General features: G+C 33.7%; 1 protein-coding gene across 2 annotated transcripts in view; it reads left to right on the forward strand.

Moving 5' to 3' along the window:
• PXDN (peroxidasin) overlaps positions 1 to 14,001 on the forward strand; it is an 87,750-nt gene extending 73,749 nt beyond the window's left edge. For both annotated transcript variants that reach the window (XM_032104547.1, XM_032104548.1), the window contains 4 exons: positions 6,652 to 6,772; positions 9,266 to 9,398; positions 10,298 to 10,411; positions 11,058 to 14,001. In XM_032104547.1, the coding sequence (XP_031960438.1) occupies positions 6,652 to 6,772; positions 9,266 to 9,398; positions 10,298 to 10,411; positions 11,058 to 11,180 (491 nt within the window). In that variant the 3' untranslated portion in view covers positions 11,181 to 14,001. The remainder of the gene's footprint in view (positions 1 to 6,651; positions 6,773 to 9,265; positions 9,399 to 10,297; positions 10,412 to 11,057) is intronic.
• Positions 14,002 to 14,203: the final 202 nt, after the last annotated feature.

The following is a 14,203-nucleotide window of genomic DNA, read 5'->3' on the forward strand; positions in this document are numbered from 1 at the left end:
AACGTTTACCAGTTTTGCCGTTCCCAAATTAATGATAATAGCTTATAAAAAGCTAGATATGATTGACACATTGTAATTTTAATACAAAGTCTTCCAGAATCCCTTAAAAAATTCTCTGACATATGCCAGAAACATTGTGAGAAAATCAATTATTACTCTTTAAATGCTTTACCATAAATAAAGCACATTCTGCCAGTTCAAGATAACTTCACTTTGCTGTGGTTCATGAAGCTTGACAGACAGTTTCACAAATGCATTTTTTATATTGATTTGAAATAATAGTAAGGCTGTTCTGAGAAATTACATGTTGATTCTTGAAATGTTATGTTATCACCTGGTCCTTTTAGAACAGATGTTATCTTTGGAAAGTCTTTAGTATTCTTGTGTTCAACAACCCAGCTTGTATTTTCATTCAAGAAAGTTGCTACCAGAGAGTACCACTGGGTGCAGTACAGTTAGACAACTGCCAAGCAAAAGAAAGGGTAAATAATTACCAGTTAAAAAAAAAAAAAGCCTATCTCTATCCCCTTTTTCTGAACTCCTGAAGCCTTGCAGGGGTTAATGAAGAAAAAGCGAAGTACGCATGGCTTGAACTGCTTTCTTGCATGGATGAACGACTGTGACGTTTTCTGTGGGAATTCAGTTTAAGCAACTGATGTAAAAAATTTCTTTCCTTCTGTGGCCACCACTCCTCTGAGGTGGGGGCATACACTCAGGAACAGCATTTACTTTGAGTTGAATACGTTGTGAGGGTTTTTTTATTTGAATTTGTTACTGGTTATTATTTAAAAGAAAAAACCCTTCTCCATGTTCAAAATGCTTCTAATGATTTTATAATTAAAATTATCCTGAGTTAAAATTTCGAGTACAGAATACTGCTCTCTGTACTTTATGTATGTTTCGTAAGTTACCCATGTGTTCAGCTGTTTCAGCCCAGTTAAAAACACGTCTGGTTTTGTTGTCCTTCCTGTTTTGTTAAAAGTCAAAATACTTTTCCATATGAACAATAGAAAAATTTCTTAGTTACAAAAATCTGCCTTGTAGATGTTTTGAGTAAAGCAAGTATTTACTTCTTACAAAGCAAAGCATTATTCCTCTTTATAATAACAAAACCAGGTTAACTTTAAATTCAGTTGGCAAATCATACAACAGAATTACTAGTTTATGATGGCAAAAAGTAGGAGTTTCACTGAAGTACACAAGTTTTCTTCTGCTTTCCTTCACTTTCTACCTTTCTTTGTCTTGTCAGAGATGATGGGTTATTGCTGGATTTGCTGCAGCTCTTTATTTGGTCAAAGAGCACTCAAGCTTCACATTTTCCAAACAAGACACTTTTGGTGCTTTATTTCAGGCTTTCTACTGCAAAAAATGTATCTTGAATTTGGTTTTTTTAAGTAATCAGTGTACGCTTTCATGATTACTCAAATGTGAGTCTTTGAAAGTTTCACACTTCTTGGTTTTGTTTTGGTTTGGAGGTTTTTCTTGTAAATTGAATGTCAAAACCCATGAGGTTTTCACATGGACCCAGGAGGACAATAGACAGTGACCTTGGAGGAAGTGATTCAGATAAGATACAAATCATCCTAATAAGTGTAAAATTATTTAGGAAGATTTCTTTTAACTGTTTCTCAGTTAGCAAACAGCATATCTCCTCTGTCAGATATTGTTCTGTTTGTTTGTTTGTTTAATTCAGGAATACAACCTTATACAAATTATGATCAGACATATTTAAATCCCACTGAATTTCGTTAGAAGAGTTAAGACATGTTCTTAATCTGAATGCTTTTATACATGGTCTTTCAGTAGACTGGATCTGTATTTATGAACTCCTGTATTTTAAGACCAGAGGAATGATTATGCTGTCTATTGCTTCTCTGCTGACAACATTAATCTCCTATTAGGCACTTCTCATTATGCCCTTTAATCTTCAATGAAAATACTAAACAGCACTGGGCTGTGGAATACAGCAGAAATAACATTTTAAAATGTTAGCAGAACTTTTTGTGTGAGACTGGAAGTTCTTTTTTGACAAAGGAAATTGTTCACCAAGAACAATTTCAAAGTACTCAAAATACCAAAATGATGTGATTTATGCCTGAAAAGGTTTCCTCTTTACACATAACTTGTTTGCTTTGGTCAGGTCATATATTTTTGCTTTCTACATTCAAATGTATCTTTTTACATCTAAATTTACATTTAAAGACGGTGGCTGTTAGCTTAATAACAATTCAGTCTACACCAGGCTACTAAAATAAAGTTCCAAGGTCTATAATTTTAAGGATTGCATCCTTTTTATCTTTGAATGGAAGTACATTTAATATAGCCCAGTATTTTTGCATGATTAAAAATTTTACTGAGACAATCAATATTTTTATTTGTATTTCATCCAAACCAAAAAAATGTTATCTTTCTCAGGTATCTGTGATCCATGAAATACAATTCTACATTCATAAACATAAAATAAAGAGACTTAATGTATGACATTGCTTTGTCTTTGCTACCCGGAGTTTCATGCCAGTAGTTGCCATCCCTGGTGAAAAGCAACAGGGAAACAATCAGCTTCAATCATTTTGTTTAAATTCAAACTTCTGAATGAGTTGCCAGATCTGTCAAAGTCCCACTGCTGGCAATAAAGAGATATCTCTAGAGGACAGTCAGGCTGCAATCTTGACTTATGTAAGTGTTCATTGACTGTAAAATTAACATGGGTAGGAAATCCTCCTAATTGAAGTATCTCAGTGTTTTCTACAAGTCAAGGCAGCTGGAGGATTTACTTCTTTCCTGTGTACTTTGCTGCTTTTCTAAGACATTGTTCACTCCACAGTCTAGTGGGCAGAACAGTTCTTAGGGTCTTTATTTTAAAAATTTCCATGGATTTTCAGTCTGTCTGAAATTACTTTTTCTTATTGATTTATATTCCAAAAGCTGCATGATTTTGATTTTCAAAATCCTCCAACTAGTCCTATTTAATTTTTCCACTGGAGGGGTTGGATTTGCTTTGGTTTGGTGTCAAGAACCTAATGTTTCTCCTGAATCTACTTGCAGACCATCCAAGACCTATTCAGATCACAAAAGTATGATATGTTTTTAATGTCCTTTGTCTATCATTAGCTATATATTAACAAATTGGACATTTGCTTTCCCAACAACATCTGAACCTTCTCATTCTGACAGCAGACAGATCTTGAAGCTCAGTCTGTGAGCTTTGAGATCAACTACAGGAAACATCTTTATTCTTAAAATTCCCCAGTATATCAGCTGGCAGATGACAGTCTGGGTTGTTACTTCATCTTCTACCTTCTATACCTTTTTCTTTTCAGATGTTTAAGTAATCTTTATACAAAATATATCTGTTCTGATCTGAGCAGATTACTGTTGGATTTTAGACCACCACATTACATTTTTGGTGCTGTTTAATTTATCTTTTGTTAGAAAGTCTTATTCAATAGAACAAATGAATAGATGCAGTGCAACCTGAAGGGTTGTGGCCCATTTTGGCAATAACAAAACCAGCTATTTTGAGTTAGGGCTTCATTTTGTGTGAACATTTTCCTATGTTGTGCAATTTTTAAGTAGCAGCTTTGTGAAAACATCTACTCAAAAATATCTTTTTACGTTAGATATTTTCAGTGTTTCTCCACCCTTTTACTGCTCCCACTGGCATGTCTACAAGTTCTTAATACCAATGCTTACAGTAAGAGCAACCTAATTCACTACAATAGATCTCAGAGAATCAAACTAGTATCAAATAGATATATGTGCTTTGCTTCACATTTCCTCAGTCTTTCAAGTTATTTTAATCTACCATTAGATTAATTCTCCATGGCCTTTTGGCCACTCACTTTTGAGGAGTGATTCATAGAGAACTAAGAGTGCTCAATAATTCTCTGTCAGGTATTTTATTATCCAATTTACATTATAGTTGCATTTTTAAAACCTTGTGAGAAACAGGGGATTTTCAGAAGATATGGACATGGCTTCCATATACAAATGGAAATACCAATTCCTTTATGGAAAGGGTTGTTGTACATTGGAACAGCTGCCCAGGGAGGTGGAGTCATCATCCCTGGAAATGTTCAAGAAATGGCTGGATGTGGCACTTAGTGCCATGATCTAGTTGACAAGGTGGTGCTTGGTCAAAGGTTGAATCTGATGATATCAGGGATCTTTTCCAACATAAAAGATTCTGTGATGCTGCGGGATTTTATATATGGATCAGCTTGACACTTGCAGTGTAACAATAGCTAACTTCTGGAAGAAAAACTGTCCATAGAGAAAAAGAATTCTTAGGTTGCTTTCAAACATTCACTTTTCTGCAGAAAATTAATTGGAATGGGTATAGTTAATTTTAGGACACTTCAGTTAGGCTGAAAAAAAGCAGAATTTCAGGCTAATTTTTCTTATTTACTGCTACTGCTAAAGTATTCTTCATTAAAAATAATTTAAAAAAAAAAAGAGACAAGAAATTTCTTGATTTAGATTTAGGCTTTCTGGAAGCTAAAGCATTTTGTCCTGCACCTCTCAGCCGTGACATTCCTCCCTGTTGTACCTGAAACAGAAACCAAGAACAAGAGCTGTTAATTTGGCAAGTTGACACATTTGAGTTTTAAAAAAAACCACAGGAAGTCAGATCTGTGTACTTACAGCTGTCACTGGACATATGGTTCTCATATTTACCAGTCTAAGGTGATGAAACCTTCCCAAGATTTCAGACCTTTGTTTCTAAGAAACAGCCTAGGAATAAAAAAAACAATGGGCCATTGTGTTATTGTACCAAAAAACCCCCTCTATTATGCAAGATGACCACAGCAGTTATTGAACAAAGGAGGATTGCAGAAACCTTTCACATATTGCTTCCAAGAGAAACTAGAGGTTTTGTGACACTCAGGAAAACTTTAAGCAACACATTGCTTTAAGAGAAAAATTCCTCTGACCAAAATTAGTTCTTTCTTCAGGAACCCTTCAGTGTGATATTTTTTCTCACCATACTAAATATAGAAGTGTCTAAGGGTGTTCAAAAATGCCTTCATGCCGAGCTTCTTACAGACACATCGATCTGTTCCCATCTGAGAGTTCACTTTCTGAATGGACAGCAAGGAGATTATGTGGGAAACAGCGGGACACACGTGAAAAATGAACAATATGCTGGCAGTAAATGCCACATAATTCTTTGGTGGGTGCTCTTATTATAGGAGGAAAGTAATACATTTATTAAAGAATGGGACAAACCACAAGGAAAGAAAAGGGAAGGGGAATTGTGGATAACTTGTGTTTGAGAATGATCTGTAGATATTGTTTTTGATCTCAGAAATTTTTTTCGGTCAGTCATCCTTTTCTTTTTCTATGTCCTAAATGATATTAAGCCATTAAGCCAAACTTAAGTCTTTCCTAACAAGGAAATTGTGATATTGTAATTTAAGTAAAAGTCCAACACAATTAAAAGTAGGTCAAGATACCTAATTTCATGTAATCAGAGCAACCTTACATTTGTTTCTCTAGTTGCTCATTTCAGCATTGTTTATAGACTTGAAACTTTTGCAGCAATTTTTGTTGATACTTCAATCTAAAGATACTTCAATCTAAATTCCAGAAAAACACTTTATAAATGTTATTGACTTCCTGATTTAATTTGTTTTGGTGAAAATTAAGAGAAACATTATGGAAAATGACTCCTTCCTGTGTTCAGTTGCTTTCATGGCTCATTCTGTTAATACCAGACTTAGGTGAGAAATGTGTGGCATCCTGTACTTAGGCTTTCCCTTCTGTTTTAGCAGGCTCTGCTTCTAGCAGTTGATCATGCAGCTTGTTCCTGCTTCATCTTAGCCCATTATAACTTTTAGCTTTAAAGCTTCTGTGAAGAGAAATGACAGAACTTCTATTTTCTCATTGTCTCCTGTATCAAGTACTGTTTGTAGTTTTATTTTGTTTTCATTTTCTTCTTTAAATGGGACTCTGTCCAAATGCTCACTATGTTTGGAAGGCTGAATAAAGTGAACTGGAAGAAAGACATACTTCGTCCTGTCAAGATGTCCTCTTAGGATCTTAGGAGAAGATTTTTGTTTAAGTCAGTCTCAGGCTTGAGATTTTTACTCTGTGGTGGAAAGAGTTTTAGTGTCTGGTGATACCTTCAAATTCCTCAGAGTTGGAAATAGGACTTGTCAACCTATAAAGCATGTCTACAAATTTGGAATTTAATTAAAAATTCTCTTTCAGACGCCAAAAATAACAAATAATAATGCCTGGAATAGATGAGGAACCCACAGAGTGGTTTTTCTGTCTTTGTTTTTCTTCATACGTGGTTGCCCCTTTTGAAGAGGAGAAAATAATTAAAAGCCAAGAGAGTGAAAATTTCAGAAGGGGAAAGAATAGTTAAAGTAGCACTATATAGGTTTGTTAAAATAGTATTTATTCCTTTGTTTCATACTAAAAAGCTGGTCTGCAGGTAATCACATTCTCTGCATCTAATTTCCTTAAATGTTCTATCACTGAGACATATTCATCTGCCAATGAATTGAATGAACCAATTCCAGAGGGATCAGACTGAATGTATGACTTGCAGAGTTCAGAAAATTCAGAAAACACTGCAAAATCATATTAATATTGTAACTGCTGAAATATACTGTCTATGTGTAATATCTTGTCCATTTTCAGACTGTAGAACCAGAGGACAGTTTAATGCATTTTCATATCACTTTCGGGGGAGACGTTCTCTTGACTACAGCTTTCGGGAGGACAAGCACCTGAAGAAAATGAAAACGGCCAAAACAGTAAGGTGAGAATTTTTTTTTAAGAATTATAAAAAAACATTTGCTTTCAAAATGGAATGGAACTGAATGATTTCTTTGTAAGCACATACCACTTTTTTTCCAGTGTCTGCTTTCTCAAGTTTATGATTGATGTATTTTATTCTGACACTTCTACATATCTACAAAAATAAACCACTTTTTTCAAGCTCAAATTCGTTTAAAACTCTTTGTGAGTAGTATAAGTATAGTACTTTTGTTCTTCCTGCAGTTTTCGTGAAAAAAAAAAAAAACATTAATGAAGCGTAATTTGGGGATTTGAAATGCCACATTCCTACAGTGCCTGCAGTAACTAAATTAATCTAAATTATTTCTATTTCCTTTTCTATAGCTCCTTTTCGGAGCTTCTAGATTCTCCTGTAGAAATAGGAGGATACCAAGTGTTGATTTCACTTGCATAAAAATTTGTGGTAATGGTAAGGATTACTTCTGGTACCAAAATACTCAGAGCAGGAATGGAGAACAGCAGTACTAATAATATTGTTTATAACAACCTAATCCTCAAAATACAGCAAGCAAGTGAATCACAGTTTCAGTCACAAATTGTCAGCTGCACAGGGTCCCTGCCCTTTCCAGGGAATGAAAACTTATGTATGAATTAGTGACATGAAACGAGTTCTGCTCAGACCATTTCTTGATGAACAAATTTGAGACATTTGAATTATAGCTCTTTCTATTTAGCATGCATTCTTTTAACAAATAAAACTCTCTGTTTGAGTGATGATGATGACGAAGTACGGTCTACCCACTCCAGCAAGGAAAGCATCTAGACAGATACATAAAGAGCTAAATGTATTTCAGCAATTTCAAATACTCTGGATGGTATCTTCTACAGTACCTGAAGAAACACCATGATTATATTTCACTTATTTGAGAGGAATCTGTCCTGAAATGAAAGATCCTTTACGTGTTTAGGATTTTAGACAAGAGAAGACAGCAGCTAAGTATAAGCTGGCTTATAGATAATATGAAAAGGTAGGCTCCTTTCAGGTAATCCTTGAAGAAGGACGTTTTGTCTGTCTTTGCAAGTGAACTGCTAGAAAAATTTACAGAACAGCAATTCACTTTTTAAGGATGCTAGTCCCATAGTTCTAAAACTGCAAAAGGTGTTAAATAAAAATGAAAGCAAGAAAAAAATAAATGCTTACATCTAAGGACAAGCTTGTTTGACTGTGTTTCAGAAATTACTGTGTTTCAGTCCAATTACTAATTAGGAATACAAAATAGTAGATGTACAATACTTCATTTGTAGCATAAAGCTAAAACAACTTCAGTCATTGAATGTTCCCATCAGCTCTCATGCTCAGTGTTCTATTTAAATTGCATTTGTGGTGAGAAGGGTTTTTTCCTCCTTTTTTTTTTAGCTTCTGATTTTCAATAACTTGAACAGGTGGGGAAGATTAAATCTTTTGTTATACAATAGCATCTGCTTTACTAGAACTTGAGCATGTTACGTTGTTTAGAGTTCTTTTTCTCTAATTTAGATGGAAAACTATGGGAAACAGTAGCTTGAACCCCTGCCAGTAAGTGCTGTTTTAATTTATGCAGAAAGATTATAAATCCTGAGCCCTGATATATGAGAATTTTTTGCCAGTTCATTCTTTGGGTATCCCTTAGCACTGGAGATGACATGTTAACAAAATAGTAATGCCTGGAATTATTAATGGATTCAAGGATCTGCAAAATAGTAATGGATTCAAGGATCTTAATGTAATAAGTGACTTAAAAATTATTGTTGTCTATGCTTTTGAATGCATGTTTTTTCAAGTGGTGCCAGATAATATATTGTTAGTTATGGACAGTTCCTTTTGTTACTCTTCCTCATCAACAGATTGAATTGATTAACACAATTTAGTGTTATATATCTGTTATGAGATGTCAACTAGAAAGTACTGCAGACAAAAGACTTTAGCTTTTGTGTATTATAAGCAGTATTGATGTCAAATGTTAGTAAAAAATATGCATATCTAGAAGTACTTCTCATTTATTTATGAAACCAAACTTTCTCCTTCTTGAAGTCATATTTCTTAAAATACATGTTCTGCTAACAAGCCTGTAGAGGAAGAATATGGTTCAGAATGTGAAATGTGAATTTCATATCAGAAGGAACACTTTTTAAGACTCTTTCCTTTTAGTCTGCTTTCATATTGGAGGCTCAGGGATGAATTTAAGGTGATGCTCTATAGTGTCACTGGTGACAACTTTGTGTGTAGCCCTGCATGAAATACATAATTTTCTAAGTATAAGAAATTCCCTGTTGCTAGTGATATTCACAGTAATCTAGAGCTCACCTGTCCTGAGTCTGTCTTCAGCACCAGCTGGTCTTGTGTGCTGCTGTGGTTCATACCATTCCTACGTTTGTTGGTTACTCTTTTTTTACACTTTTGTTAAGTGTCCTAGAATATCTAGCCAAATAAAAATGAGTTAGATGAATATCCTGACTTGGCATTCATTTGTTTTAGTTCTGTGAAACAGAGTAAATATTTTCGTAATGCCACGTCAGCATCTAATGAAAACAGAAATGTACCCGCAGTGAATGACTTCAAAGAATTTGTTTTGGAAATGCAAAAAACTATTTCAAGCCTCAGAAATCAGGTAAGATACTATCATGAACTAATTCTAGTCTATCAAGTCTAATTGTAGATTTAATTAATAATGTTTTCCTAACATCTTACATTTTTAATATTTAGACATCCCCTGCAGACAAAACCTACCACATAATATCTCAAACAAAAACCAACATAGAACATTGTGTGTTATTATTCTTGATTTCTGTGTTCTTTTGAAATCATACTGAAATATTCTACAGCTGGACCCACTTGACATTTGAACCTGAAGCCTTGTGTAACCATTGTATACTAAACACAGAATTAATCCTTCTCTAAAAATTTGTGTGTGGTTTTAATAAAATCTTTTTTACCATTTGAAACTTATGCAATCTGTGTAAAGCAATGATTAAAATGTAGACTTCATAAGAAGTAATATGCCAGACTACAGCTGTAAACATAGGTAAAATCTAGATCACTTAGAGAAGACTTCACAATGTTTGCAGGTAAACTCTATTCAGCCATAGTGGAATCCCATTTTTAAAATGTACACTATACAGAAGTTAATAAAAAATTCAAGTAAATATTTTAAATTAAGGTGTTTAAAAGAAATTTTAAAACTCACCTCCTTTCCAAAACATTTTTGACAGTTTAAATTTGGTTTTCTGTATATGAAACATGTAGGTTTTTAATCTTTGTATGCTCTAGGTGAATATTCCAATGGTAGGAAAGATGTATTTTCTGTTAGCTTTCTTTTGAAAGACTATCTCCATATGTTTTACCTGTTTTTAATCTTTTAGCATTATAAAAACTAAGTAGTGAGAAGAAAAGCCCAAACAAGTATAACAAGGATTATATAGCATGTAGCATAAGGGAAAAGACAGAATACTTTACACAAATAAAAACCTTTCTTTGATTCAGTTACTTTACTTTTTTAAATGTTTTCAGATAAAAAAACTTGAATCACGCCTCAGTAATTCTGATTGCACTGATGAAGAGGGTAAATCATATTCCAGCAATGAAACCTGGAAAAGGGACCCTTGTACTTTGTGTGAATGCAAAGTAAGTATGTGGAAATTCACTTTGAGATAGAAATTATAATTCTGTTTCTAAACCAGCAGTTCCAGTTTTGTGCCTGCTAATTTCTGGGTAATACTTGCAAATTTCTTTTTATGGATCTTCAGTTATTTTGTACAGAAAATTATATTATTCAGATATTCCTGCCCTGGACATTGTTTTTCAATCCAGCCATTATCTATTTTTATTATATTTCTATTTTCATTTATGTAAAGCTATACGGGTGAAATTAACTGCAAAGCGAGACGCTTAATGAAGAAGTCAAAAAAAATGCATAAAAATCAATAAAAGTTCATCTGACTTAGTGCTAGACTGTAATTTTCTTCTATCAGAGAGAAAATTTTTAAAAGGTAGTAAAAAGAGTATGTTAGTGCTTGGTACTCCAGTCTCACCTGAATGTTAGACAAAAGCATATGTGCTGCTTTATCAAAAAGATGTGGTAATACAGAGAGTGCCTTAACCTTCTCAAAGTAAGTTGATATTGAAACAAACTATGTGGGGTTACAGTATTAGTCAGGTTCTTACAGAGAATGAATGAGAATATGTTCTGCAATAACATAAAAAATGTATTTCTTGTTTGGAATATGTAGCTAAGTATGTTTTTGTTCTGTTATTTTTTTTCCTGGCACAGGTTGGTCAGATTACCTGTTTTGTAGAATCATGCCCGCCAGCTGACTGCGAAGCACCTGTGAAGGGAAAAGGAGATTGCTGTCCAGTCTGCTTACAACAAAATACTAATAAAAAGAAGCCATAAGTCTCCTTTTTAAGAATTTAGGGTGCATACTCCTCAAATCATATCAGTGCCTGCTGATGGCAAAAACAGGTAACTACAGTCCTAACAACAGCAAGAAACCAAGATTTACAATATTCTAATGGTGCTGTAACAGTATAACATAATGTATCATTTTATTTTCTGCCCATGAAGGTAAATCACAATGCAAAACTTAACGAAAGGGAAATTAGCAAACAGGTCAAAGTTAATTGTGTGTTATACTTCTCAGGTTAGAGAAACTCAAACTGGTGCTACTTTAAAAGAACACTGTCAGGTAGTTTTAGGTACCCAAAATGACTGGGTTTAGGATTTACTCTGAAATAAACACTTTGTTTCCTGTCTTTACTTAGCAACATTAAAAGTTTACCATCCCTTTCTAGTACCAGTCTGTGTTGATACTTAGCTCTTTGCTGTTATTTAGTAAAACGCCAGGAAAAGGAAAACACAAGGTCACTGTGCCTGTAGCAATGTCACAGCAGGCCAGTTTCTGCAAACATCAATGCATGGAAATTCTGTTAAATCACACTATCACTGCTGGGTCTGAACCAGCACGGAAATAAACAAAGCTACTTGACGCCTTTCAACATCCTTTCCTTAATTCAAGGAGCAAAATAAATCAAAATTTTCAAAGCAAAAAAAGCTAGAATTAGTAAGGAAATATAAATAACTGTAATTGGAAGAAAGAAAAAGCAACTGAATGTGTATTATAGATGTAATTGACAGTGTTCCTCATTCTAGGGAAACATGCATGACAGAGTAGCATTTGATCTTAAAAATTAACATAATCCTTTTTGTCAAAACATACGTAATTACTTGACAACATTTTTTTGTTTGTTTGTTTCATTTATTTTAAATCTTTGTAACATAACCATCCAGGTCAGTTTTAAAGCATGCTTCTCTTGATCTCAGATCAGCTCTTGTAATTGTATGGCCCTGTTTTGAAAATGTGAAAAGATGTCACATGCCATTTTGTATACAAAGATTCCTACTGATTCATTGTACATATCGCCAATAGACATATGTTCCTGATTATATTGTGGCACTGTTGAAAAAAAGAAAAATCAAAATCAAGCAGCATGATTAATTGTGGATTGACTACTTTTTCTGATAAGGTATTTGATTTTTATTTTTTTTTTTCAGTTTCATCTAATGAATATATATTTTTACCTCAATATTTTTGTCATTCATGTTAAAAATGGTCTGCCAGTGGACTTCATCTCCCATTTAAATGTTGAACATTATAGAATATATGTCTACACTAGCATTTCAAAGTTATGTACTTTTTAGAATGCAAACTGCATATTTTTGACCAGGAATTATATTGAGTGAAGGACAACTATCATACCTCATTTTACAGCTTTTTTTTGTGTTTATTCAGAATTGATTGTTTCCCTGAATACTTAATTTGCTAGAGGTTATTGCTCTGTCCTTTAGTCCTAAATCAGGACTAGCTAGAACCAGAGCTAGTTGTATAATTCACTGACTTCTGAGTTTAAGCATTCAAAATCAAGGGACAGAGATTGGGGTATCAAATAAATCTGCACAAAATTAAATCTTCATATGTTAAATATTTCAGATTATGCAAACAGACTGAGTACTTAATTATTGCATGGTAGAACAAATACCTATCTAATAACTAACCTAGCACAGCAATATGAAATCCACTATCATGTTTTGGCACATAATTTCTCTACTAACATTAATAATTTCTAATTTGATAAACTATTACCATGACACACATTCAAACTTTTGTGTAACTTTAAAGCTTACTACAGAAACTTTGTTTCATGCTATGGTGGAAGCAATATGTACATGTGAGTGCTGTGTTAAAGGTGTGTGGTACACATGGAATTGCAATTTATATTTTTGAGAATATTTTAATTGATTTTATATACAATGTTTTATGTAATATTCTTTGTTAATACTTCTAGAAATTGTGTGTGGCGAGCATGTTTGAGTATCATATGGTTCCTGAAAATTGTCATTCTTGTATTTCTTTGATACTCTGGTATTTTGTTGACTTTTGTTGAGAGTCCAAACCACATGTCTCGTCCTGTAATTCCAACTCAGATGGAACTCCCATTGACCTATAGCAGAAATTCCTCAAAGAGGAAGGGTTGCAGAGCTAAACCAAATGTAACTTAACTGTCCAAACAGTTAAATAAGGCAGTAATGCATCCAACTGGTTACTACTTGCATTCTTCCTTTTCAATTTTGCTTTAAATAAACTTTCTCAAGATTTCCGCTTATAGGAGAAGAGAGTTTCCATTTATACATTGTAAAATAGTACCTTATATCTGATTGTTCCTTTTCTCCAGCCTCCAGAGTAAAGTGGGAGGTTTTCTTCGTTGTTCACTGTTTATTCATATGGTAAATAAAATGGGCTTAGGAGTCTGGATATGCTTAAACAAGTGTAACAAGTGTAATATTGAGTTATTTTCCACCATCCATCTGATTATAAATCAGGAAAACCAGGTCTTTATCCACAGTCTAAAATGTAATCAGTCATGGATTGTACTAGTTCAGTTTTATTGCAGTGTCTCTAGAATCAATGTTGATTTTAACATTTCTGAAACAGTGGCCAATGGCTAGATGACCATTTCCTCAGTATCCATTGTGAGAATGTTGCTGTAATATGATGCAAATTGTACATATTTATTTTCTTTTTTTAATGTTACCTAAAACAAAGTCATTGTTGTTGTTATTTTAACCAGTAAATTTACCAAAGAGCTGTTTGCACTGTATAATGAATGCTTTTCAGTTAAAATAAAATGGGCCACATTTCCAAGTCAATTTCAAGTGATTTCTTCTTGTAAGTGTATTTTTTAGATTATTTGCTGAAGTTCCAAAAAATAGGCTTTGATAAATTGCTAGATACTAATACTGTCCTGACCAGCTGTTGCATTATGATGTACCTAATCAGGAGATTGTACTGAGTCATGAAAAGGCAACATTGTTGTTTAATAGCATATTTTAAAGCAGACATACTAAGAATATCAGACTGT

The sequence above is a fragment of the Corvus moneduloides genome, chromosome 3 (genome assembly GCF_009650955.1).
Source record: "Corvus moneduloides isolate bCorMon1 chromosome 3, bCorMon1.pri, whole genome shotgun sequence".
NCBI classification, from domain to species: domain Eukaryota; kingdom Metazoa; phylum Chordata; class Aves; order Passeriformes; family Corvidae; genus Corvus; species Corvus moneduloides.